The sequence below is a fragment of the Gadus chalcogrammus genome, chromosome 2 (assembly GCF_026213295.1).
Source record: "Gadus chalcogrammus isolate NIFS_2021 chromosome 2, NIFS_Gcha_1.0, whole genome shotgun sequence".
NCBI lineage: Eukaryota > Metazoa > Chordata > Actinopteri > Gadiformes > Gadidae > Gadus > Gadus chalcogrammus.
Genome location: NC_079413.1, coordinates 23,350,640 through 23,377,423, shown reverse-complemented (window position 1 = coordinate 23,377,423; position 26,784 = coordinate 23,350,640). Strand labels below are relative to the sequence as shown.

At 50.6% G+C, this 26,784-nt stretch overlaps 3 protein-coding genes across 3 annotated transcripts; all 3 read right to left on the bottom strand.

The window, feature by feature from the left end:
• On the bottom strand, positions 1 to 1,063 carry LOC130401643 (dual specificity tyrosine-phosphorylation-regulated kinase 4-like). The gene is made up of 3 exons (XM_056605551.1): positions 937 to 1,063; positions 658 to 794; positions 1 to 499 (listed from the first exon to the last, which is right to left on the bottom strand). The coding sequence occupies exons 1-3, from the start codon at positions 937 to 939 to the stop codon at positions 385 to 387; spliced, it is 255 nt and encodes an 84-aa protein (XP_056461526.1). The 5' UTR covers positions 940 to 1,063; the 3' UTR covers positions 1 to 384.
• LOC130402630 (dual specificity tyrosine-phosphorylation-regulated kinase 4-like) lies at positions 1,012 to 7,040 on the bottom strand. The gene is made up of 13 exons (XM_056606876.1): positions 7,032 to 7,040; positions 5,999 to 6,145; positions 4,874 to 5,072; positions 3,764 to 3,921; positions 3,485 to 3,621; positions 3,188 to 3,328; positions 2,842 to 2,980; positions 2,657 to 2,738; positions 2,376 to 2,548; positions 2,229 to 2,289; positions 2,022 to 2,118; positions 1,489 to 1,759; positions 1,012 to 1,094 (listed from the first exon to the last, which is right to left on the bottom strand). Exons 1-13 carry the CDS (start codon positions 7,038 to 7,040, stop codon positions 1,065 to 1,067), a joined length of 1,644 nt encoding a protein of 547 aa, XP_056462851.1. The 3' UTR covers positions 1,012 to 1,064.
• Positions 6,086 to 26,784, bottom strand: scaf1 (SR-related CTD-associated factor 1). Its single transcript, XM_056605055.1, is given in 11 exon segments — positions 6,086 to 6,145; positions 10,434 to 10,586; positions 16,401 to 16,518; positions 19,014 to 19,142; positions 19,728 to 20,009; positions 20,177 to 20,259; positions 21,335 to 22,374; positions 22,376 to 23,352; positions 23,410 to 25,250; positions 25,494 to 25,586; positions 26,519 to 26,784. Coding segments are annotated over 8 exon segments (4,536 nt in total). The 5' UTR covers positions 25,168 to 25,250; positions 25,494 to 25,586; positions 26,519 to 26,784; the 3' UTR covers positions 6,086 to 6,145; positions 10,434 to 10,437.

Here is a 26,784-nt window from a genome sequence, read left to right as displayed (position 1 = left end):
CTTGGAACAATTTACTTTTGAACCTTGTTGGCACAGTATGTACAGTATAAAGACAACGATTTGGTGGCATGCAAAAATTAAAAGGATTATAAAATAAAACAATAGAAGGGAGTGATAAAAGAGTGCAATCTCTTCAGTATGCTAGTAGGCAGACATCTTCCATCTGATAGCTGCAGTAAGCTGTTGACCTCAGCAGTTCCTACTGTTGGAAAAGCCTTTAGGCGTAATGCAACGCCACTGCCCTGGCCCATTGTAGGCACAGTAAGTTCAGTATGTACCTTCACATTCAAAGTATGTACAGTATTTACATTTAGTGCCAGTATTAAACAAACAAAAAACAGATTTATTGACATGCAAACATGGAAGAGATTACAGAATAACACGTCACAAATCAAAGTGGACGAGCTCCTTCATGTGGACGACGTTGGCCACGTCAAGCTCATCTTTCTTCTGGAGCAGCTCCAGAATTTCCACCTCTGCCATCGCCTCATCTGCAAACCTAAAGATTGGTTTGTTTGAGATTCATGCATAGTAATTGTTTAGGATTATACTGATTGGCATATTGATGACGGAATGTGATTTGAAAGGTAAAATTTGGAATGTTAGTTTACTGTAACGATTGCACTCTATCATTGAGCTTGATCCATGATAAGCTACCTCTGGTCGTTCGCAATGACCTTCATGGCGACCAGCTGCTGGGTTTTGTGGTCTCTGCACTTGAGGACTCGACCGAAGGTGCTCTTACCCATCAGCTCCAGGATCTCATAGCGGTAGGCGATGTGGTCTTTGATAACCTGCATTTAACACCCCAAACATAAATTAGAGAACCAATTGTTAATAAATATGAATACATCTGGCTGAACCCAACAAAGCCCATTCTTCTACTCTGAAGGGTTTGTGGTAGGATCCCTCAGGAGGACACCTGTTAGTATTTACCATCTTGTAGTGTCCCTTGATGTCATCATTACCAATACGAAGGGGGTATGTCTCCTGAACCTTCTCTTCAGCTATGCCAAGGGACCACACCTCCTTGTACTGTTGGATTCCCCTCCGCTCAAACGGTGTCAGGTGTTTTCTGATGACCGTCGAGGCGTCTGTGTGCAGGGAAAGAAACGTGACACAGGGAGCATGTTGAGGGCTTGTACTCAGCAGGAAGTGATGGCCTGATGAAAGGGACAGGCATCCGTTTCTTCATGAAGGTTTTAATGCTATTTCTCAGCAAAAGGGTTGAGAAGAGTCTTTTGGAGGTGTGCCGTGGTCTTTCTATGTTTTAACTCGTCTCAAGGTTGATGATGAGATTGTAAACTAGGGTTGGTCTGAAAATGTCCTCCAAGCAACAACATTGGAGACTAAAGTATGTTGTTCCACGTCCTTGGACTGCAAAGCTTTGTGTCTCCAATTTCTTGTTTTGAATCCATTATCCGATCAAACATTGTTCGGACAAAACTGTTGGTCATTGTAACAACACAAAAATGAACAATGACTCACATGGGGGGCTAATGTAGCAGTGCATGTCCCCGTAAGGACGGGACGGGCTTCATTTGGCGGCCCCTCCCTCCTGCTGTCCCTGGCTCCGACCGGTCTGGGCCCTGGTCCGGAGGTGGACGGGGCTGTGGCGCTGGTGGAGTCCACCATGGGCTCCCAGTTGGTGGACTGGTGGGGAGAAGAGTCCTCGCTGGAGCTGGGACTCTGGAAGTGCATCAGAATCCAGGGATGCTGCCTGGCCTCATCCGGGGTCATGCGCTTCGCCGGCTCGTATCTTAACATCGCCAGAACAACAAGAACAGGCATCAACATATCTGCAACAGGCTGAATGAGGAAGACATTATTCCTTCTATATGAGCTGAATCATTTCCCGCCAATGGTCACGACCTGACCCTGGTTCTAGTGCTACAACCTCCGGGACTACTTTGTATCCCCTGATAACAACTTAACGTAGCACATGTTGGAACAAATACATGAGCGAGGACTTGGGGAGCGTATCAAACTTCACCATTGGGTCAGAGTGGAGGTGCACCTACTCAAGACAATTCTGGACGAAGTCAAGAAGGAGTGGGTCCTCTGTGTTCAGGGCCACAGACAGACCCGCCTTGGTCATGTCTCTGCTGTTTCTTTGACCTGCATTAACGTCACAGAAACATCACACAACAACATCACACAACAACAACAACTGAAGTACACAACAACCACTGGGAGGACAACTTGAGGATGGTTTAGTTTCTCCTCACCGGAGAGAAAGCCCTGAAGCCGGGTCTTCTTCAGCATATCGTTTGGGGGCACACCCAGCAGCTTCAACAGAACACGCACACACCCACTCATTAGAAAAACAGAAGGGCCTTGAAATATTAAAGCTAACCTTACTAGGCATTCATTACCTTCGTCATTTCCAGCACGAGCTCGTACTCATCAAGCACGTTAAATAGGATCTGGCCTGTCTTGAGCTCGGCTAAGATGCAGCCCAGACTCCACATGTCAATGGCCTTGGTGAAGACCTTCGTCAGAATGACTTCTGGGGACATGTAGGCCATGGTCTGGGCAATAGGTATGGCTGTGGAGAAGGACAAGTTCATCAATCAAATGAACAGTCGCTCCAGAAAGAAATTGCTACCTTTAAAGATGGGTGTTTTTTGGTCCAGTTAAAAGGCCAAACACTCACTGTTGTGATGTTCCAGAAGGCTGGACCCAAAGTCAGCCACCTTTATGACCGCTGGGTCACCTTCTGATACCAGGATGTTCTCCTAAACAGAAAATAGATATTGAATCCCAAAGAAATGTGCAAAATGGGTATATTCTAACTTATTGTGTCAACATGGAGGACTTGGATGATGATGAGGCTCCTACCGGTTTCAGGTCGCAGTGGATGATGCCGGACCTACTGAGGAACTGGAGAGACTGCACCAGAGAGATGGCATGGCTCCTCACCTGAGAGGCGCCCAGCCCTCGGTACTCTCTCTGTTTCAACACCTCCAAGAGGCTCTTTCTGGAAAGATTAGACATCATGAGGGTCCATAAAGCTTTGTCCTAGGTCTGTCTCTCGTTCACCTCATTTCTTGGCCAAGCACAGATATTTGAAGCAGCATTTTTATTGTTATTGGCACTGATATTATCAATTACAAACATCTTGTTTGTTGGTGTCTTATTTCTGTATGAGTGGGCAGGATATGAGGCTTTTGTTTTGCAAACCCACCCCATGAGGTCAAAGGTGATGCACACATGGTCACGGAACTGAAAGTGCTCCTTCATGTGGACGACGTTGGCCACGCCATCCTCATCGTTCTTTTGGAGCAACTCCAGAATTTGCACCTCTGCCTTCGCCTCATCTTTAAACCTGTTGATTGGTTGGTTTGAGGGTCATGGATGGTAATTGTTTAGGATTACTTGGATTGGCATATTGATGACGATGTAATTTGAATGGTAAAATATGAAACATAAGTTGAATGTAACGATAGCACTCTATCATTGAGCTTGATCTATGATAAGATACCTCTGGTCGTTCGCAATGACCTTCATGGCTACCAGCTGCTTTGTTTTGTGGTCTCTGCACTTGAGGACTCGACCGAAGGTGCCCTGACCTATCAGCTCCAGGACCTCATATCGGTAGGCGATGTGGTCTTTGATAACCTGCATTTAACACCCCCATTCATAACTTAGAGAACCAAATGTGAATAAAGTAAATACATCTGGCTGAACCCAACAAAGCCCATTCTTCTACTCTGAAGGGTTTGTGGTAGGATCCCTCAGGAGGACACCTGTTAGTATTTACCATCTTGTAGTGTCCCTTGCGGTCATCATAACCATGGCTGAGGGGGCATTTCTGCTGGATCTTCTCTGCAGCTATGCCGAGGTACCACACCTCCTTGTACTGTAGGATTTCCCTCTGCTCAAATGGTGTCAGGTGTTTTCTGAAGACTGACAAGGCATCTGTGTAAAGGGAAAGAAACAAGGCATGTTGCTCAGCAGGAAGTGATGTGTGTTTCTTCCTTCATGAAGCACGGGGGGTTTAAACGCTATTTCCAAACACAATTGTTTAAATGGTGCCGTCGGTAGGATTCAAGAGTTGAAAAGAGAGAGAACAAGATGGATTCCCCAAACCAATCAGGGTAGAGACGACCTGATGGATCAGATATGAGCCAACAGACGTCTGCAATCTAAATGATCACCTACAAGGAGGGGAAACCGATCACAAATCTCACATAGCGTTTCACTCCCTAATGACTGATTTCTAACAGCTTGCAATCAAATAATCGCAGCAACATTACCCAACGTACATTCAATGGGAAACCTTTCGCCAATGCTGTCAACAGATGAACAATTTCCACCACTAGTGTGTTTACTTAACAACAAACTGCTCACCATCTTTGGCAAAGACTGTCAGCCACTCCAGAGCACGAACACAAAGCAGAAGAGCATGATCAGCTCAAGACTACACACAATGCCATGTACGATTGACAGACCGAGGAAATAATTTGTCCCCAGGGCCGTGCAACTGTACAATGTGTCCCTGAAGGGAGGAAGAGGAGAGATAGACGTCTCTGCGTATTCTGTCTCCCTTTCCACCACTTCCACGTCCTCCCTTAAACAGTGTACTGACTGTCCACTGTTTACTGAAACAATGTTTACTGGCTTTATTAACCCTTATGCACAATCGCTCCCTCCTTCCCCAGGCACAAGCCCTTTTATCCGCACTACCATCATGACACATATTATTCGAGAGCACCTCAGCATATAAATATTGTCCATATTATCCGTATGGATATTTTATATTATCATCTTGTTTATGTTGTATGTGTATGTTGTGTGTGACGTCTTCAAGCTACTGTGACTTTGAATTTCCCCATGGGATCAATAAAGTATACACCCATCATCCATCTACCTGCTGTGGCCAATCGTTGGCCATCACACCACCGGTACTTCTCCGTCTGCACTCTCTGCTTCTTTTGGTCCAGGATAGCAGCAAGGCTTGGAGCTCTCTGTGGGGTTGTGTCGAAGTCTGGAAGGACGGGGGTCTTCTCCTTCGGAAGAGGAGCCTTTTTCACCGCCGCAGACTTTAAGGCCAGCTTTTTGATTGGCTCCTGAGGGAGGAACGACGCAATGGTTATGATCCCAGTAGACGTTACTGAGCGCTTTGCATTGAGGTCATTTGAATTAGAAATAGAACTCTTTTTTGTGTTTTTATCAATCATTCATCACTGGCTAATGCAGTGACCTCTCATTGCATGGAATAACTGCATGTTAATGATTTGCCGTCAAATTCAAGAAGCAAACATAAAGTAAATACTCCTGAATCGCTAACGTTGTCAGGCATCCAGAAAACAATTACAGTAGGACCGAGTATTTCTCTCTTTCTTAAAGGTCCCATGGAATGCTACTTTTTGGATGCCCTTATATTGGTCTTCGTGGTCCCCTAATACTGTATCTGAAGTCTCTTTCCCCAAATTCAGCATTGGTGCACAATTACAGCCACTACGAGCCAGTCCCACAATGAGCTTTTCACAAACGTGCCGTTTCTGTGTCTGTAGCTTTAAATGCTAATGAGGAGGAGAGAGGCGGGTCAAGGTGGAGAGTGGGGGTGTGGCCCTGAGCAGCTTGCTGCTACGGTACCACGCACTTATGTTTACAGTGGATGTATCGCAATGGCTCGGATTCATAATCTCATCCGGAGGCGCACACAGCTTTTGGCCGTGTTCTGTAAAATATTCTAAAACAATTCATAATATCCTATAATATATAGATATCTATATAATATAATATATATTATCAGGGCTAAAAGCTGTGCGCCTCTGGAGAATATTATGAATCTGAAACGACTGCGTCGGGTTCTCAGACGTCTCTGGTTCTTCCACTTCCACATCAATCTGAAGCACAGACTGAACCCCGACATGGAGGAGAAAGGGATTTTGGCCGTTCGTGGACTCCTGTACTTCCACAACGAGACTCGTAGAGGGGGTTATCTCGGCCGTGTAGGACACTAGCGGACTAGCTCAACAGGAACACTGACCAGGTCACCAGCAAGGCGGGGGGGTCTCTGCTGGGTCTTGGTGCTGTCTGGTTGGACGGGGGTCTTCCCCTTCCTAAGAGGAGCCTTTTTCACCGCCGCAGACTTTAAGGCCGGCGGGGGCAGAGGGTCCTTCCCTTTGATTGGCTCCTGAGGGAGGAAGGACGCAATGGTTATGATCCCAGTAGACGTTACTGAGCGCTTTGCATTGAGGTCATTTGATTTGGAATTAAAACACTTTCTTGTGTTTTTATCAATCATTCATCACTGGCTAATGCAGTGACCTCTCATTTCACAGAAATGAATTGCCGTTCAAACTCAAGAAGCAAACATAAAATGCAATCTGTTGAAACCAACCTCGAACTATTTGTTCATCTTCCCGAGATATTGTAATTGGGACCTTTGTTGGAGTAACAGTCTCAATTATTGTTTGCAACTAAGTGGTGTCAGCGGTGGAAGAAGTACCCCCGGAAGCCATACTTGAGTGAATGTACAGATATCTTCCCAGAAACTGACTGTTAAAAGTAAAGTCACACAATAGAATACTACTTGAGTTAAAGTCTTAAAGTATCCGACATTAATTGTACGTATTCAACAAATACACACACTCTCACACACAGACACACACACACACGCACACTCGCACATGCACACACGCACCACAGAAAATGTATATTTGGTATAAAAAATGAAGCCAACCAACCCTCAAAATATTCACGCATTAATGATCATACATTCATGTAGAACTTCAACTTGAAATAATCTTACAAGAACTTAAAGAACGTAAACCGGAGAACATGTTCAGTCAGCGCCAGCTCGAATCATGAATCAAATCATGAATCAAATCTCCTTACATCTGCCGCGGAGGTTTGAGTGACAAGTCTGCTGGCCCTCCCTCTCCCCTTATTACTATTGGACGGGTGCCCATCTCCCACCTGTACACTGTACCTACTGGGTGGGTTGAGAGCACTTGTCAATCAACGTTACAGTTCTAGCTAGGACCACACCATTGATTGGCCAAACCTGCTGTTCCCACTTCCCACATCATGACATTTCTAATTGATTCAGCTTTTATATTGTCGCGGAGATGCAAAGGGGAAATGTATCGAAGTAAGGAGAGTTGAGTTAGGTTAGATATCACAATTTGGCCAAAATATGACTTAGGCCTACTGTACGTCCACATCAGAAGCGAATTGAGCGACCAAATCGCCGGAAGTCATTCACTTTCTATGGACAAGAGCGACCAAAGCGACCAAAGCGACCAACGCTACCAGCGGCCAAAGTTGAGCGACCAGAGCGTCAAAAATAAGTTGAAACCTTTTTAACTTTATGCAAATGACTATGACGCGCTTCAGCGGCCAAACACTGACAGCCAATCGGAATGTAGACGCTCTTCGCTTGCGTGGATCCCAGGGAACACCGGCAGGCACTTTGGTTCCTACCTACCTTCATTCACTAGCTGAACAAAATGTTGGCTGAAGTACTAATCGCGGCTGTAACTGGGCACCCGGTGTTGTACGACCCAACCCTTTTTCAGTTTAGAGATCGGAACGCCAAGGCCCTGGCCTGGGCGGAGGTGTCACGCGTGGTTGGTTGGTCTGGTGAGTGAGTTAATGAAACGTTTGAGATTATTGTAAAATAGGCGCCAAGCCGCGCCATACATGCCTGCTAACCGAGATCCTAGCATACTAATCTTCCTTGCTCTGAATGGGACGATATCGTTTTCAAATATGGAAAATACATACGTTGTGCAAAGGAATAATACGTTGTGCAAAGGAATAATGCACGCATAATAATGCAAATTAATAATGCACGGAACAAACGTGTCACTTCAATGCGGTTTAATTGAGGATAGACAGCTGACAAATGACCATTTAGCTTTATCCAAAGCAACTTACAATAAGTCATTTGACATAAGAAGTGCAACAATATATTGCTGTAAGTGACATATATAATGATAATGACAGCTGTGTTTTCTGTTTTGTGTTCAATAGTTAATGAGTGCATCAAGAAGTGGAAGGGTCTCAGGGACACCTACAGGAAGAATAGGAAAAAGGAAAAGAGGAGGAGGAGTGGTGCAGGGGCAGGTGGAGGGAAGCCATGGAAGTATGCCCGCATAATGGCCTTCATAGATCCATTCATGGAAGACCGCCAAAGCCAGACCAACATGGCAGGGCCAGTGAGTGAGAGTAAGAGTGAAGAGGACACAGACCAGGACGCCCCGGGGAGAGCACAGGCCACTGACCAGCTAGCACCACAGGCCGCTGACCAGCTAGCACCACAGGCCGCTGACCAGCTAGCACCACAGGCCGCTGACCGGCTAGCACCACAGGCCGCTGACCGGCTAGCACCACAGGCCGCTGACCGGCTAGCACCACAGGCCGCTGACCGGCTAGCACCACAGGCCGCTGACCAGCTAGCACCACAGGCCGCTGACCGGCTAGCACCACAGGCCGCTGACCGGCTAGCACCACAGGCCGCTGACCGGCTAGCACCACAGGCCGCTGACCGGCTAGCACCACAGGCCGCTGACCAGCTAGCACCACAGGCCGCTGACCGGCTAGCACCACATGCCGCTGACCGGCTAGCACCACAGGCCACTGACCGGCTAGCACCACAGGCCACTGACCAGCTAGCACCACAGGCCGCTGACCGGCTAGCACCGCAGGCAGCTGACCAGCTAGCACCACAGGCCGAGGAGCAGGCAGCAGGAAAGAGCAGGAGAAAGACAGGACGAGGCAGAGACCAGACTCGTGATGCTGTTGATGCGGAGAGGCTCATCCTAGCTATAGAGGCTGTTAGCAATCGAGTAGTGAGTCAGAGTCCTCCAGAGGACTCTGACTCACTATTCTTTCGAAGCCTCCAAGAGGATTTTAAAAAGCTGTCTCTTAAGACTAGAGAGGATCTAAAGTTCCAAATGTACAGGATGGTGTATGAGGCCAAGTGTCGGGAGGTTGACATGTGGGTTGAGGGGAACGGGGTGCAGCTGACAACATTGTGAGGGGTGTTATAGTAAGCTTATTACCCTCGCAGTGCTGTCAGCTGCACCTTGTTCTTCTCCCCCACATGCCATTTATATATATACATACACACACACACACACACACACACACTTCAATTTTACAACTTTCTTTTGATGTTCTCTTTCACATGTACACAAGTTTGTTTCTTTGTGAAGTTCCCACATGTGCACTTTTATCAGCATTTGCTGATTTGTTAAATTGAATAAATATTTCCAAAGAAAAGCTGTTGTGTTTATTATTTTAAAATCGACAATGTTATTCTAAAATATAGGCCTATGCTGTGAGGGCATTAAATGACTGCAACTACCATTGGTTTATAATGTAGTATGCAATGTAATGTGTAGGAGCCATCTATGTTCACCCTTTAGTTTAGTTATTTTAGCCACTTGGGGGAGTATTGCATTGACTGTTGCATCACTGGGATCACTGGGAATTATGTATATACAGGTGAGATGATCAAACATATAGGATAGCTACCACATAATGGATTATTTTTTGCAGAAATGGAAGTCATGCTCTTCAATAAAGTTTTTGAAATCGTCACATAAACAAAGTAACCGACAAGAAGAGGGATAAATGACAAGGGATATATCTCTTGTCTTTTATCGCTCTATTCCCCACTATTCACGGAGCCTGAGGTGAATAATTGTTAATTAAATAGTCTAGATAGATAGATAGCCTAGTCAAGTCTTTATTAATACCAAACGACACAAATCGTCGGGAATCCATTTAGGTGGCTCGGCCCACACAGGACGGTAGCCTACAAGACCACACAGAACAAGTCTGACTGGACATACACACAATACAGATCATTAAAACTAGACACGCGTTTATAGATAGATAGACAGAAAGGCCTAGATAGATAGATATGTTCCATTATTTGCCTTGCGGAGCCAACCAGTCCTGTGCACGTATGCAAATTAGCCATGTGCGCCAATGTCTATTTGTTTTGAGTGTGACGAATGAGTGCAGATCATGATTTGCAGATGCAGATCAGTGAAACATATTTTAACTAGCCTACTACAGCACGCAGGGTTTTTTGTTCTCGGTTGTAATTACCCTACATTTTAGGAGTTTTTTTATATTGGGGGGAATCACTGTCTTGTTGTCGAAGCACTTTATCCAACAAGCAACACCGTCTCGGCAATATGGCCAAAGTGTATGGGAGTTCACTCTTTGATATGGCTGTCTGCACTAAAAGCATACGGCTCCTTTAAATGTGTCTGCATAATTGAATTGTACGTCATGAGCGACTTGAGCGACCAAAGCGAACAGAAATATTCGCAGCGAAACTTAGTGAGCGGTCGCTCCTGGTGTGGACGTACGCGATTATGCTATGAGGCTAACGATTTGAAATGATGTGAGTAATGTGGACGTTTAGGACATTAGCGGACTAGCTCAGCAGGAACACTGACCAGGTCACCAGCAAGGCGGGGGGGTCTCAGCTGGGTCCTGGTGCTGTCTGGTTGGACGGGGGTCTTCCCCTTCTGAAGAGGAGCTTTGTTCCCCGCCGCAGACGATAAGACCAGCAGGGGTAGATCCCAGGTGACCCTCTTTTTGATCGGCTCCTGAGGGAGGAAAGACGCAATGGTTACGATCTCAGTAGACGTTGCTGAGAGCTTTACATTGAAGTCATTTGAATTAGAATTAAAACACTTTCTTTTTGTTTTGTAAATCAGGGTTTCATGTGGTGTTCTACGTGTCCTTTTCATCCAATTATACAGAAACGCACAGGCAGACATATTGGCCAACACCTTGAGGTGTGGTTAATTTGACCAAAGATGTAGGCCTATCCAGATTTAACATATAGGCTACCATGTCTATGTGCTTGCGCTATACACATAGCGTATATAGTGTGTGTGGGGGGGAGGGGGGGGGGGGGGGTCATATGGACGTGTAGGACATTAGCGGACTAGTTCAGCAGGAACACTGACCAGGACACCGTCAGGGAGGGCGGGTCTCATCTGGGTCTTGGTGCTGTCTGGGAGGACGGGGGTCTTTCCTTTCCGAGCCTTTTTCACCGCCGCCGACTTTAAGGCCGGCGGGGGCAGAGGGTCCTTCCCTTTGATTGGCTCCTGAGGGAGGAGCGACGCAATGGTTATGATCTCACTAGACATTACCGAGCACTCATTAAAGTCAATCTAATTAGATTCAAAACACTTTTTTTGGTTTGCAAATCAGGGTTTCATGTGGTGTTCTACACATGCCCTCTTCGTCCCTCTATACAGGAATGCACATATTGGCCACCACCATGATTTGGCCACCTCCAGATTGGCCACCTCCAGATTTACCATACCGGCTACGTCTATGTGGAATCGATGCACTATAGGCTACCGTAAAGTGGGGAGTCTCATATGAAATGATGCCGGTAATGTGGCCATGTGGGGCACTATAGCGGACTAGTTCAGCAGCACCACTGACCAGGACACCATCACAGCGGAGGGGTCGCAGCTGGGTCTTGGTGAGCGCTGGAAGCACGGCCCTCTTCTGAGCAGGAGGCTTGGGCTGGGGCGCACGCTTGGGGAGACGGGCGTCCATGTTCCTCAGCTCCTATGATACGATACAAGGAGAGGGAGGTTGTGTTAGATAGCCTACTTGATATTTATAATAATAATATAATTTAAGATGGATATTTTTAAGGGGACGTGATGTTTACGTTCCAGCTTGTTGTACCACATGGTTCGGTAATGCCGTGTTCTTTTGGAAAAAGTCTGCCGAGTCAGGATCGCTTTAACTCACTTTATTTAGCAAAGGTTTGGACTAGTAGACTATGAAGCAAAAGGAGGAGAATTGTACAAACACGCGTGGAGATACACTTAGTAGGGCATCAGAAGGATGCGTTACCTGGAGCGTTCTAGCCCCCGGGGCTATGGGTTGTAACTTTAATACTGGGCAGACGTGGACTTATTTATGTGCTCTGATTGGCTAATCATGGTGCTGAACTCCCGCCTCTCTGGATGTTGTATGTGTCTCTATGCTGCTCCCTTGTGGCTATGTGTTGGCACTGCAACCTGTTTCGTGGCCCTGAACTTCTGAGTTCGTCGAACGCCTGGGCCGCTCGTATCTCTAGAATTGATACGTGAATGAATGGCTTCTTGTACGGGCCGGACGCCTCCCTAGGAGCCGGATCCCTCCCTAGGATGGGAACGAGACCTCTCTAGTCGCCAAGGACATATGTGGCCTGTTGGTATGAATGTGTGAATTATGTTACAGTAATAAAAAAAGTTAACATTTGATGCTATGACACACATTTACATCCCGAGATTTCAGAGAACTAGGTCGAAACAAATTCCTATTTAGCATTTTCAGTCATCCTGGAGGAAAACAAGCTTTATGCAAGCATCTGATAAAATGTGTGCGTTAATATCACGGCCGAGGGCCGTGATTTAACTCTTTACCTTTTTATGGTGTTCAGTGTCACGGATTGGATGGATTGATGACTAAAGTTTAATCAACAAAACAATAGTTCATTAGGTGAATTAATTAATTAATATTTTGGTATCGACTTTGGTGAACGACGTGGCCGATTTGAGGGCCGCATCATGGGAGGCCTTCACGGAGAAACGATGCATCAGATAAACGATTAAACAAACCCGACAGGGCGTATCAACTCCTAAACAAATTAATCCTATTTATTTGCCAATACCTGAGTGAATCACTAGCATTTTTTTCATCGGTGTGTGATGAAAATAAATCGAAGTTTTCTCAAGAGTGGCAGAAAGTCACGGAAACCTACCCTTGTTTCCTGCTGGATCAAACCGTCAACTGGACAGTTCGTTCCTTGCCGAAACAATGCTGAGACTAAAGACACTTATTAAAGGGAAATCGTCGAGCAATATCTCTTCAGATCAGAAGCGTCTTCAATACGATTGCAACAGTTGTCATGACAAATGTAAACATTAAAGATTCTACGAAGAAAATTATTTTAATCCAGCTCATTGTGACGTCATGAGACAGCTGACCTCTCGACCGTGGCCGCGTGTTTGTCTGTGTGTGTGCGTGCATGTGTATATAAATATTATTTATCATAAATATCATATTTACTGTAGACTATTTGGTGGCATATAATACAACTATGAACAAACTTATTGCCAAGGTTTTGGGATTCCAGAAGTGTTTAGCCAACAATGGGCCTCATTGTTGCACAATTAAATAGGCTAGGCCTACATATTAATTTATATCGTCATTTGGCCTGCGCAATTCACCAATCGAGAACATTGAAGTCATAACAATAATAAATGTATATAAAAAAAAGATTGAACAAATATGAAAATAAATCTGACTTTGTATGACAATTATTTAAAAAAAAACGACTTGGCTGCACAATTAAATAGGCTAGGCCTACATATAAATTTATATCGTCATTACTTCAGATCAGAAGCGTCTTCAATATGAGTTGTCATGACAAATGCAAACATTAAAGATTCTGAGACAAAATAACTTTACGCAGCTCATTGTGACGTCATGAGGGAGATGACCTCTCGACCGTGGCCCTGTGTTTGTGCGTGCATGTGTATACACATTATAAATATTGTCGTGAGATCACCTTACTGAAGAACTATTTGGTGGCATGAAATACAGCAATGAACAAACTTATTGCCAAGGTTTTGGGCTTTAAGAGCTTCCAACTGACAATGGGCCACTGTGGGAGAAATTAACCATTACTTTTATATTAACTATGAGTATTATCAGGCCTATATACATCAGGCATAAACATTAATGGTGGAATGTAGAGAAACCACACCTGGACCCAGAGTAATGGCCTGATAAGGCACCAAGGACTTTGGGGCCCAGACTACAGACATCCTCCCATTTTTAGATTAACTACACAGGAGATGAGCACATACGTAAGGGAATGTAAGGCCATTTTGAACATATACCAGGATGGTCATATATTACATGCATGACAGCTCAGTTTGGATAAGAGGGACTGGGATCGGAGCGCCAGTCAGTGTGTCTTTTGCAAACCACATGCTCGGCTCTGTTGTACCTATTTTGTGGGTGACAATAAAGTCTCTGTCATTACTTTTTCCGGACTCCCCGATTTCTATTGCTCATAGCTAGTTGAAGTAAATTAGATAAGCCGTTAACAAAAATTGCAACACCACAAATTAATTTAGTGCTGTACAATTAAGTAGGCCTACATATTAATTGAAAAATCATGATTTTGGCCTTTGCAATTGACTTATCGAGAAAATTGAACTCATAATATTATGAAAATAACAATGACCAACATAAAGACCCTGGGTTTCAGGTTGGAACTCCCTCATGTCCACCTGGAAACCAAACACAACGGTGTATGATTTATTGGCCAGTTATTATCAATCATGAGCAACTGTCCCAAAATAACATGCGATAGATGGGTGGATTCCTCCAGATAGTAAGCAGTTATTCAGTTTATTCCAAAAGTTAAAGTCGATTGTGACAAATCGTGGATTTGTTTCCTGCTGCTTTCTGAGTCTGCGATGAATCACTGAATTACAGACATGAATAATCGTACACATAGGCTACTACAGAATACCAAAATGACAAATTAAAAACAGCGGTTCGCTAGCTGGCGGTTCGACCCGAGGCCCGCCGTGCTTCCACTGGAACCCAGTCTGCGGCCGCTTCAGTGGCCACTCAGTGCGCGATACTGCGCGCTCATTGCGCTCTCGTTCCGCAGTGGGCAGCTGGCTTCAGATAACCACAGCATCACACCAAACGTAGGCAAAAGGACCTCGGATCGCCCCAGATTAGTGCCCTAATAAATTGTGCTCCTAACCCCAAATCCCCCTTACGCTGTGTGTAAATCCACCCAAGTCACTGCAATCACAAACACACTTCACAATAAAGGCTCCTAGTTCATAGTTTATTTCATGAACTGCAGTAAAGAAAAACTAAAAAAGGCGGCCATTATAACAAAATATAAATATAACATAAGATCCCCCCTTCCCCTTGCTATTAAATGTTCTTCTTGTGAATGGGGCCTTGTACGGTCCACCACCATATCCTCTTTCCCCAGAAGAAGCAAAACTCAGTATTTAATGACTTTGATTTACCTTTGAGCACTTCCTATTATAGGCTACTGTCTGTTTAAAATGCTGAATACAATCGACCAACACCACTTAACGTTTGTATCAAGAAAGAAAAAACCCATCCTATTCATGCCACCACAGAGGCAAATCAACGGCTTTGCTTTAGCCACTCCCATTCCGAGTGATCGATCACTATACAAATGTTACTTTTTAAGCTCGTGCATGTTTCCGCACCTGAACGATTTCATGCCTGTCTACGCTTCGAACTCGTGCGTGCTGCAGAAAAGGTGCAACAGCGACCCCTGGGGTCACACTGTGGGTAAAATAATATGGTTTGACACTCCCAATAGTAAAATACAAATATTAAAGAATACAATAGGGTTCCTACATTATCGTAGGACCCCTAATAATACAAACGAATACAATAGAGTTCCTACGTGTTTTGTCGGACGACCCCTAATAACGTGCAATGATGCACCCGGGAATAATCTGACTGGTAGACACTGCCATCTAGTGGACATGTCTGTGTAGCTGCTTTTTTCAATAGCCTCTTCATGAACGTTATTTTGAGCGTGGCTTCCGTCGTATCAGTTTTGTAAATTGAGTTGATCGATTATGCATCCACCTCTCTGGAATCAAAGTTTGTGACTCATAGCTGCAGATTTAATTCACATAATTTTACTCAGTTTACCACTGTATGGCCACGTACATGTGTACGTTTGCTTATATTTGACAGGCAGCTACAACAAACAAAATAGGACAGAAGTAAACTTAATAAACTTGTCACACATTGCGCCGTCGGCCTTCCAGCACATTCATTCAGTCACTCCAACGGATCAACATTCACATTCATCCAGAGAGACGAGCCCTCGAGAGTTCAAGAAAAGAGAGACTCAAGAGGCGGACTTCTATGTTCAAAACCATCCTTTTATCCATTCCAACATAGTACCTGGCTCACGGACAGGTTCAGCGCGCATATAGTTCACATCGAGAGAGCGATAAAGAGAGATAAAGAGAGAGACAACTCGCTGAAGTTACGTAGTGTACTTACAGTATGTACAACTTTTTTTTTTTTTTTTCCCCCCCAGGTGTGTGTGTGTGCAAGAGTGTATCCCCCCACAGAACACTAAACATGGGCTTCTTGTATACGGGACGTGTACGACATTAGCTGCCCCCCTGCCCAACGTAACAGACACTGAATTAAAACCAAAGAATTCAAATGATACAAAAAAAGGTTAAAACCTAAAAGCAGTCTGGAATGGCCTCTGAAGGCCCAGTTCAACGTGCGAGGGGGGGTTCATCAGTCTGTAGGAGAGGGGGGACGGGGGGTCTGTGATCGTGGTCAGTAATTCAGCTGATGGTCGCGGTCCTCGTCGTCCATGTTGCGCCCGTGCTTCCGGAAGTACTTGTAGCGCTGCACGTAGAGCTTGACCAGGGTGCTGACCTTCACCGGGTTGATCTCGCCCGTCCGGCTGTGGCAGATCTGGTGGGGGGAGGGACACACACACACACACACACACACACACACACACACACACACACACACACACACACACACACACACACACACACACACACACACACACACACACACACACACACACACACACACACACACACACACACATTAATAAAGGAGTACTTCTCATCTCTTTGAATGCAGCCCACAGTTTAGAAGCCAGCTGTGGATCGCTGCTGAACGAGTTATCCGTTGGTCGACTAGGCGTGGACCATCTGGTGACCGGGGGGGGGGGGGCTCAACCACTCGAAGCCCAAGGCCCTGGAGACCGCCTCACTAACCCCCAACCACTGTGGTAGAAGTTAATGATTATGTTCTAAGGTAAACCATGATTATTATTAGGCCTGTATATCTAATGGTAGGAAACATTGAAAGCGTCTCTGGATCCTGATCCAGGGCTGGACACGGTGCCAGGGAGTCTGGGGTCAGAGCGTACGTTGGAACCCCCTACAGGAGCAGGAAGCTACGGGGTCAATGCGTGCTGACCTCAGCCTGGTGTTCTAGATTATCTCGTTGACCAGTCGCTTGGAGGAATTTGTGATTGATTATGGGCGGACACCTCAAACAAGAAACCGCCATGTGTGTGTGGATAAAGAGGACGCGGGATCTGTTGACCCTCAGTGCTTTAAAAACCATTCGGCCTTGTTGTTGTCCTTTTTAAACTATAAAGTCTTTTTTGTCAATACTTGCTCCGGACTCCTCGATTTATTTCCCTCTCTCTTAAGTTAGTCGAGGTGTTTGTATCTTGGTTGATTCCACCACACCATCCGAGGGACGGACACCGTGGGTACCCTCCTGGGAGTCCCTCGCGTCACCTCCCGGGACCTCCAGCGGGAACTGAACCCCAAAAGAGCTCAACCCAGGACGCACTGACCCACCGAGAGCTCAACCCAGGACGCACTGCCCCACCGAGAGCTCAACCCAGGACGCACTGCCCCACCGAGAGCTCAACCCAGGACGCACTGACCCACGAGAGCTCAACCCAGGACGCACTGCCCCACCGAGAGCTCAACCCAGGACGCACTGCCCCACCGAGAGCTCAACCCAGGACGCACTGCCCCACCGAGAGCTCAACCCAGGACGCACTGCCCCACCGAGAGCTCAACCCAGGACGCACTGACCCACCGAGAGCTCAACCCAGGACGCACTGACCCACAAGGAAAGCTCAACCCAGGACGCACTGCCCCACCGAGAGAGAGCTCAACCCAGGACGCACTGACCCACAGAGAGCTCAACCCAGGACGCACTGACCCACCGAGAGCTCAACCCAGGACGCACTGACCCACTGAGAGCTAAGGCAGACAGCCACTCTCCAGTCGGCCGTTGGCGGGAATCTGCCATTCCTCAGGGGCTTCCCAGGATGTCTACTTAATGGATATTTTAATTTTATATTTATATTTAGGATAAGATAAGATATACTTTATTCATCTCAGCAGAGAAATTAAGGTGTTCCAGCAGCCAGCATACATAAACAACACAACACGTAGAATTAGCTGTCAATCAGAGATAAAAGTACAAAATGTGTGCAAAATATACAGGTGTGCAAATGAACAGTTGCAAAAAAAAAAAAAAAACATATACATTATATATGTATATATAAGTTTGATATATATAAAAAGGACAGCTACATTTTAAATGAATATTCTTCTGTCCGTACTAAAAAGGGGAGTTATTATAAAGTGCAATTGCAGTAGCTAAAAAAGTATTCTTGATCTGTCCTTTCTGCAGCTTAGCTGTCGTAGCCTCCCACTAAAAACACTCTTTTGTTTACTCACTAGATTGTTCAAGGGATGCGTGTTATCGTCCATAATACTCAACAATTCCTGTACCATCCTTCTCTCCATCACCACCTCCAGGGACACTACAGCAGTCCCCAGCACAGAGCCAGCCCTCCTCACCAGCTCGTTAAGCTCTTTAGAGGCACAAGCCATGATGCTGCTGCCCAAACTGAGGGCTGCAAAGAAAATGGCACTTGCAACAACATGCATAACGTTTTGCTACACACATTAAAAGACCTAAGCTTGCTCAAGAAGTAGAGTTTGATCTGAGCCTTCTTGTAGACGGCCTCCGTTTGTTGCTTCCAGTCCAGTTTATTGATCATGTGCACACCAAAGTACACCAAAGTATTTATGGCTCTCTACTACCAAACCAGTCCAAGCAGCGTTGTAAAAACCCACAATGTGGACATGATAAATGGACTGCGTTAATATCGCGCCTTTTTGTATCTAATGGTCACCAAAAGCGCTTTAAAATATTGCCTGACGTTGACACATTCATCCACACGTTCACACACCGACGGCGGAGTCGACCACGCGAGGTGACAGCCAGCTGGTCAGGAGCAGTCAGGGTGAGGTTGTCTCGCTCAGGGACACCTCGACACTCAGCTAGGAGGAGCCGGGGATCGAACCCCCCCCCCCCGCAGTCATCCCACCGCTCCGTGAGACTAGCCCAGCGCGTACCTTGTGCACGGCCTTCCTCAGGATGTCCTTGTACTCGTCCTTGTTGATGTCCTTGCGCTGGTAGTACGGCTTGATGGCCAGCTTCACCTCCTCCACGGCGCGCTCCTGCGTGTGGAGCTTCTTCAGGTACTGCGGCGACAGAGGGGTCAGTTAGCAGGGCCCTGACGGGGCTGTGAGGCCCACCCAATGACGTTCAGGGTTTCCCCAACAGCACTCTACAGCTAGGGCGGCCGCCTGAGCAACACACGTTACTGCCGCACTAAGTCATCGTCGTCGGAAATAACTAAATTATTATACAAGTCGTAAATATTATACAAAAGTACAAGACAGACTTGAGGCCTGACGGCATGCATGAAAATAAGCATAAAAGGTCCACCTGTAAAAGAGTGCAGTTACCAAAGGGCCCTTGAAGTGTTATCTATAAAAACAACGGAGGACAGCCTGCAGCGATGCTAGGCCTCAGCTCTGCCATCAGCAGTGACAGTGATCCTCGTGTGAGTGTTTAATAAATAACTGTTGAATCATCTGCCTTTAAACCCCACCACCACCGCTAACACATTGTCTGAGGGGAGACCCTGATGTTGAACTTAAAGATGCGGATCAAACACACTCCTGCCTTTGAGCTTAGAGACAGCCGTTCTGAAGTCCCACAATGCAACGGGCTAACTGTGACCGTGAGCGCGACGCAGCCAGCGGAGGGGGGACCACGCGTACCTTGTCCGGGTCTTTGCTCTCACTGTCCCATCCCATGTCCCCGGAGTCCCCCCCCATCCCCGACAGCCCGGCGGGCAGGGGCGGGGTCTGGGCGCAGCCGCCCCCCAGGGAGAGGCCGGCGTGGAGGTGGGCGGGGGGCACCTTGGTGAGGAGGAACTGGGCGGGGGCGGGGCCCGAGGGCAGCGAGGAGGGGGGAGGGTTCAGGGAGGAGGAGGAGGAGGACGAGGCCGAGGAGGGCGGGGCATGCTGCTGGGACTGGCTCTGATTGGCCTGAGAGAGGATCTGCACGGAGAGGGAGACAGGAAGGAGGCGGGACACGGACGGACAGTTGAAGCAGACGTTAAAAGCATTCACCGCCACGTTTTAATGTTACAACAAAGCAACACAAGGCTACACAACTCATCCCGTCATACAACGGGTTTGAGATCGATCGGTCAACACAGTCTCACCTGGCTCGTGGCGTGGATGAACTCCTGCGCCTTCGCTCGGCTGGCGATATTCGCCTCCTCCATTTTGAAGAGCAGAGCCGTCACTGAGAGACGCAGAGAGAGAGAGAGAGAACGCAGTCGTTAAGATGCTACATGTGTGGAATCAACCGTTAAAAACACCTCCTAGAAGGTCAACCTCCATGCACAAACCACGACAATAAGAAACCACACTAAATGCTCGTGCAGAGAGCCTGGGACATCTGATCTAAAACACACGCAGGCCGGTCGGACAGGGAAATCAAACCAACCGCTCTACTTCTGTTGTCAAATGCACAAATACAATTCAACCTGAAGGTTTCCGATTTCTTTTAGGTGCAACAGCCTCATTCTGCTGGAGGCCAGCGGTGTGTAGTGTGTGTATGTATGTATAGTGTGTGTATGCATTAGGGATGGGCGCGAGGAATCGATTACTCGAGTACTCCTCGTTACAAATTAACTCTGTTGGACAGGCAAACTCGAGTTTGCATACACACACACAGACAAGTTTTCTGAAGACAATGTATACATTTTCTGTGTGGCACCACTGGCGCGTGCCGTGCACAAAGCAAATGAAATGCATACAATTTCTGTGCGGCTCGTGCCGTGTGTGCACAACGCCAGAATTCAAAAAGTTAAGGGATGGCAGTTAGAGCAAAGCGCAGCAAAACCGTTACAGGCCTTTGTTCGACGTGATTTCAAATGTGAGACGCATATTTATTTTTGCAAGGAAAATGTGTTTTGAACGTTTGCCAAAATAAATAATGAATACTCTGATAACTCTTGGCTGTTTTGAATGAGAATAAGCATTACATGTTTGGTTGGTAATATTGCCGTTCATCATCAGGCCAATTCCTGCTGCAGATGCGTTGCATTCTAAAAATAGATTTGATTTAACGAGTACTCGATTGATCCTCGAGGAATTCATTCGATCAGTCGAGTTTGGAATTGACTATTCATGCCCATCCCTAGTATGTATACCTGTGTGTTGGCTGCAGTATAGTGTGTGTGCGGTGTGTGTGTGTGTGTGCGTGGGCGTGTGTGTATACGTGCGTACAGTATGTAGGCGTGCGTGCGTGTTATAGTGTGTTTATAGTGCGTGTGTGTGTGTGTGTGTGTGTGTGCGCAGCAGGCTCCACTCACAGGCCAGCACCCCTCCGGCGGTGCAGTCCACGCCCGAGGGCAGGCTCCAGGGCAGGGGCACGGCGGCGGCGGCGGCGGCGGTGGGGGGCGGCGGCGGCGGCGGCGGGGGCTTGCTGGCCGAGGAGGACGACACGGACGAGGAGGAGGAGTTGTGGTCCGAGGAGGCTGGCGGCAGCGAGAGGCCGCCGGCGCCCCCCGCCGCCGAGGCCGACGAGGACGAGGAGGAGCAGGGGGGCGAGGCCAGGGCCTTGGGGGCGTCGTCCTGGCCCGAGGGGCCCGGGGCGGCGCCGGCGGCCTGCGAGGGGGCGGGGCCCAGCGGGCTGCAGGGGGCCGGGGTGGGCGTGGCCGGAGGGGCGGGGCCGTCCTCCGCCAGGAAGGAGGGCTCGGGGGTCTTGCAGCTGCTGTCCACCGTCTGCGAGTCGGGGGACGACTCCCGGGCGTCCCGGGCCGCCGGCGCCGCGGAGACGGGCGGCGGCGGCGTGCGGGGCGGGGGGGAGGCGCCGGAGACGGGCGCCGCCCCCCCGCCGGCCGAGGACGAAGACGAGGAGGAGGAGGAGGAGCTGGGCACGGGGCCGGCGGGGGCCGGGTGGGGGCTGAGCCGCGTGCCGGCGGCCCCGGCGGCCGGCGGGCTCTCGGCGCGGGCTCCGCCCCAGTCCTCGGCGCGGCCCTCGGGGCCCCCAGCGGCCCCGCCCCCTAGGGGCCCCGCCCCCCCGCCGGCCCCGCCCTGGTCCTTGGGCTTCTTGGCGGCGCGGCGGCGGCGCTTGGTGGCGAGCGTGGAGGAGGGCGAGGAGGCGGAGGAGGAGGTGGAGGTGGTGGAGCTGGGCGTGGCCTTCTTGGCCCTGGCGGCGGCGGGGGCGGTGGGCGGGGCCGCCAGCGCGCTGCGCTTGCCCCTCTTGCCCGGCTCCTTGCCGCGGCCGGCCAGCGAGAGGGGCTCCGAGCAGGGCTTCAGGAACGGAGACCGGCTCTCGTTGTCCCGGCGGAACACCACCGCGATGGAGCCGCCCACCACGGGGCCCCCCCCCCCCCCCCCCCGTGGACCCCAGGTCCATGCCCAGCTTCCCGGAGCTGCTGGGGGCCCCCGTGGTGCTGCTGACCCCCTCCCTCACCATCACCGACACCTTGGACTGCAGCTTGCCCTTGCGGCCCCCCCCCCCGCCCTCCTTCTTCAGCGCCTTGCCCCCCGAGCGGGCCGAGTCCTTGCGGCCCGCCTTGTCCCGCTCCTTGTCCTTGCCCGCCTTGCGGCCCCGCTTGGGGGCCGGGGGGGCGGGGGGGTCGGCGGGGCCCGGGGGGGCCGGGGAGGGGCCTTTGCTCTTGGTGCGCGCCGCAGAAGAGGAGGAGGCCGACGACTCGGCCAGGACGTCCCGCGACTTGGCGTCGTGGGACTTCTTCTTGGGGTGGTGGCGCCCGGCCTTGGGGGCGGCGGCCTTGGCCTTGGGGGAGCGCAGCAGCTGCGGCTCGGGGGGCAGGGCGGCGGGGGGCGTGTCCTCCAGAGAGGGGTAGTCCGAGTCCAGCGCCTCGCCGTCCAGCGACCGCAGGTCGATCTCCAGCTTGTCCGAGTAGTGGTCCGAGTCGTAGCTGTGGTAGCGCGGCGGCGAGCGCGAGCGGCTGCGGTAGGCCCCGCCCCCCTCCGCCGCCTCCTCCGCCTGCCGCCGCTTCCTCTTCTTCTTCCTCTTCAGCGAGCGGTCTGAGCCGCGGGCGGGGGCGGGGCTGGGGGGCGAGGCAGGCTCGGGCTCGGGCGGCGAGCCCGGGACGGTGGTGGTGACCGTGATGGTGCGCTTGATGGCGAAGAGGTCGGCGCCGTTGAGGTCCTGGATGGACGGCGGCACCACCGGGCGCCCGTCGCGCCGCCGCCGCCGCTCCCACGGCCGCCCGTCGCGCTCCACCTCCTCCTCCTCCTCCACCACCTCCTCCACTCGCCGACGCCCCTCACGCCCGTGTTTGGACTTCTTGGTGCCGGAGCGCTCTCTGCTGCTGGAGCGCTCCTTGCCGTCCCGCTCCCGTTCCCGGTCCAGGTCCCGCTCCCGTTCTCGCTCCCGCTTGCCGTGGCTGGAGTCCCGGTCCTTCCGGTCTTTGGCGCGGCGGCCGCGGTCCCCGCTCCGCCCTCGGTCTCTGTCCCTCTCCTTGTCTCGGTCTCGTTCCCGGTCCCTCTCCCGCTCCCTGTCCCTGTCCCGGTCGTGGTCCCTGTCCCGGTCGTGGTCCCTGTCCCGGTCGTGGTCCCTGTCCCGGTCGTGGTCCCTGTCCCTGTCCCGGTCGTGGTCCCTGTCCCGGTCGTGGTCCCGGTCGTGGTCGCGGTCCCTCTCCCTCGGTCGCTCCTCGTCGGGGCTGGAGAGCGAGCGCCGGCTGTGGGCGCCACGCCCCGACGAGTTGTGCGAGCGCGACGTCTCGGGGCTGCTGTGCCTCCTCTTCTTCCTCTTGCGGCTGTTGCTGCTGCTGCTCCGAGGCCGGCCGCCGGCCTCCTCGGGCCCCCGCCCCCTCCTGTCCGCAGCCCTGCGCTCCCGCTCCCGGCTCTTGTCCCGACTCCCCTCCCCCTTGGCCTTCTCCTTGGCCTTCTCCTTCATCGTCGTCGCCGCCGCCGCCGCCGCCGCCGCCGCCGCGCTCTTCTTCCTCTTCTCCTCCTTGTCGCCCCCTCCCTTGCCCTCCTTGCGTCTCCGTCGGTCGCGGTCCTTGGAGCTCTTGGACGACTTGCGGCTCTTGCTGCCCCGCGGGGCGGCGGCGGGCAGGGCGATGAGCAGGGGGCTGGGCGACCCCGGGGGGGAGGAGGGGGGCAGCGAGGGGGGCGGCGGGGGCGGCGCCGGCACCGGCTGAGGCGACAGGGAGGAGGAGGAGGCGGGGGCGGCGGGCCCGTTGCGGAAGCGCTCCTTGCGCCGGCTCACCAGCTTCCGCCGCAGGTCGCCGGCACCCACCACCACGGCGTCGTCCTGCAGCGAGCCGTCCGCCGGCCAGGCGCTCTCCGTGCGCACCGACACGAAGCCGTCGCTGTCCAGCAGCCGCAGGACGCGCTCCGGCTTGGTGCCCACGGAGAACGGCCCGTCCGAGGGCAGCGGCGGCATCATGGCGGCCCGCTGGGCGCCGCCGCCGCCCGCCTCGTTGACCGAGGGGACGATCTCCCCCTCCTCGATCTCCGAGTGGTCCGAGAGGTCGCAGCCGCGCTCGCGCTGGCTGGCGTTGGGGGGCCGGTCCAGCCGCCGCCGCAGCGAGAGCTTGATGAGGGGCCGGGGGAGGAGGAGGGCGGTGGAGTCCGGGGGCGGCTCCTTCTTCAGCTTCTTTCCCGCTCCGCCGCCGCCCTTCTTCCCGCCCCGCTCCTCGGCGCCGGGCCCCTCCTCGCCGTCCGACGCCGGCGAGCCCGTGGGGTCAAAGGGGTCGTATTTGTCCCCTTCGTCGTCATCGTCCTCGTCGTCCTCGTCCTCCTCCATGGCCCTCCCGTCCAGCTCCCCGTCCGTCGGGTGGAAGGGGTCGTATATCTCCCTGCAGCCCCGCTCCAGGGGCCGGTCGGCGGCCGGTCGGCGCCCGGGGCCGGGGCGGTCCGAGGATGAGAAGGCGGAGCTGGAGAGGGACGGCACCGAGGCCGAGGTGGACGACACCGTGTCCCCGGACAGCCTGGCCCTGCCACCGCCGCCGCCGCCGTCCGGGGGGTCCTTCACGTCGTCGGGACAGCCCGTCGCCGTGGCGCTGGGACAGGAGGACACCGACGAGGGGGAGGAGGGCGAGGAGGAGGGGGACGAGGGGCTGGAGGTGGGGGAGTAGGGAGGGGGGCTCTTTGCCACGTCCATGTGCCCATTTGGAGAAGGGGCCGAGGGCCTCTTCTTGAAGCCCGCGGCTGGTGATAAGTCCATGGGCCCCGGAGACAGGTGGCCCCGTGACCTGGAGCTAGGCGGTCAGGGCAGGGGGCCACACCTGAACAGATCAGGGAGGGACCCTAGGACAGGAAACATGAATAGTGCGGTTAACATCCATCCAACTTCAAGCTCATCCAGTAATTTCCTTCACATATTTCTGCCAGTGTATCCCATGCAGTGACTGATGCCACCGCCATACTTCGGCTTTCTATGGTTCAACCGTAATATGTCAATCCATTTAAATTATAACCACGCACCATAGCGCAACAAGCGTACGTCAGGTGAATGGTGACATTTCTTTAATGAAGAGATTTCAAGATTACCTGTCTTCCTGATAGAAATAAATGGGCAAATTCGGGATAAAAGGTACATTCAGAGTTGATCCCTCCGCCTCAACACGCACCTAAAATTAAAAGCTGAAACAAAGAACCACATTAGTGTTTGATCGTCTATTCTGACAAACCGATTTTGCTAAGCCTTCTTATGCTTGCAAAAAAGGGAACAGTCGAGCCATCTTCCTCGGCTTGTCATTCTGTTATGTATGGACAGCATAGCAAGAAAAGACGATCTAAAACTACAAAGTGCATTTTCTCAAGTAACTTGGTAAATGAGTGAGCAGGTAAATGAGCATATCCATTCATGTGGAGGGCTATTAAAACCCCTTTGGCGAGGGATTGCCAAAGCTGATACTGTATGATGTGATAGAGGGACTGGTCCATCCCATCCCTGGTTTGAGCTGAGCAGGTTGACGCCGGTTCGGTATGCATCTTCGCATCCTTTACGTGTATTCAATAATAAACGTCCTTCTCATTTCCGATTAGATGTAGAATGTAGAATAGGCAGTAAAGACCGGCCGGTCGTCCAGATGTAATAAGGGGATTATGCAGGCTAGGTTTTGAGGCTCATTTGACAGCAGCATACTCAAGGCACATAGGCTAATTATTCAAAAAGATGAGGTGCATTGGATGCAACAGTACACACACACACACCAATATGTCTCGACCAATCTCAAAAACAGATTTGGTTTAAACAAACTGAGATTGTGCAGCCTTGGTCAATCCATTCACATCAACATCCCCCACATCCTAGAAATGAATTTACCCGGCTCAGTAAACCTCGGCGCTCGTTTATACGCCATTTAAAAAGGTTTGACATTGTATTTTGTATTCTCAAGTTCGTAATTGTAATATAATACACCATGTCAGGCAAAGCAGTGATTGTCCGTCTAGGTCGCTGGACAGCTGCATGGTATTTTGCCCCTTACTAGCTGCTAGCCAACATTAGCAGAATGCTAGCTAACTCCAGCTGCCTGCAAGCAGCACAGCATAATCCACAGAAATGCAATTACCTTCGGTTCTTTTATCCGTTGTGTGGAATAAAATCCATTGTGTTCCGATCACGGTTGTTTCCTACGCGACACAGAAGGAACATTCAAAACCGAGTCATATGTTTTTCTTTTTAAAATCACAAAAAGAGGCCCAGCCCATCAACGTCCGCCATTTTATTTTTCAGACACCACAAACCACGCCTCCCTCAAAGCCACACCCCTTTCAAACCTCAACCATTATAAAGAGAGGCAGAAACATGGACGGCAGAAAGTGAAGCGGCTGCCCA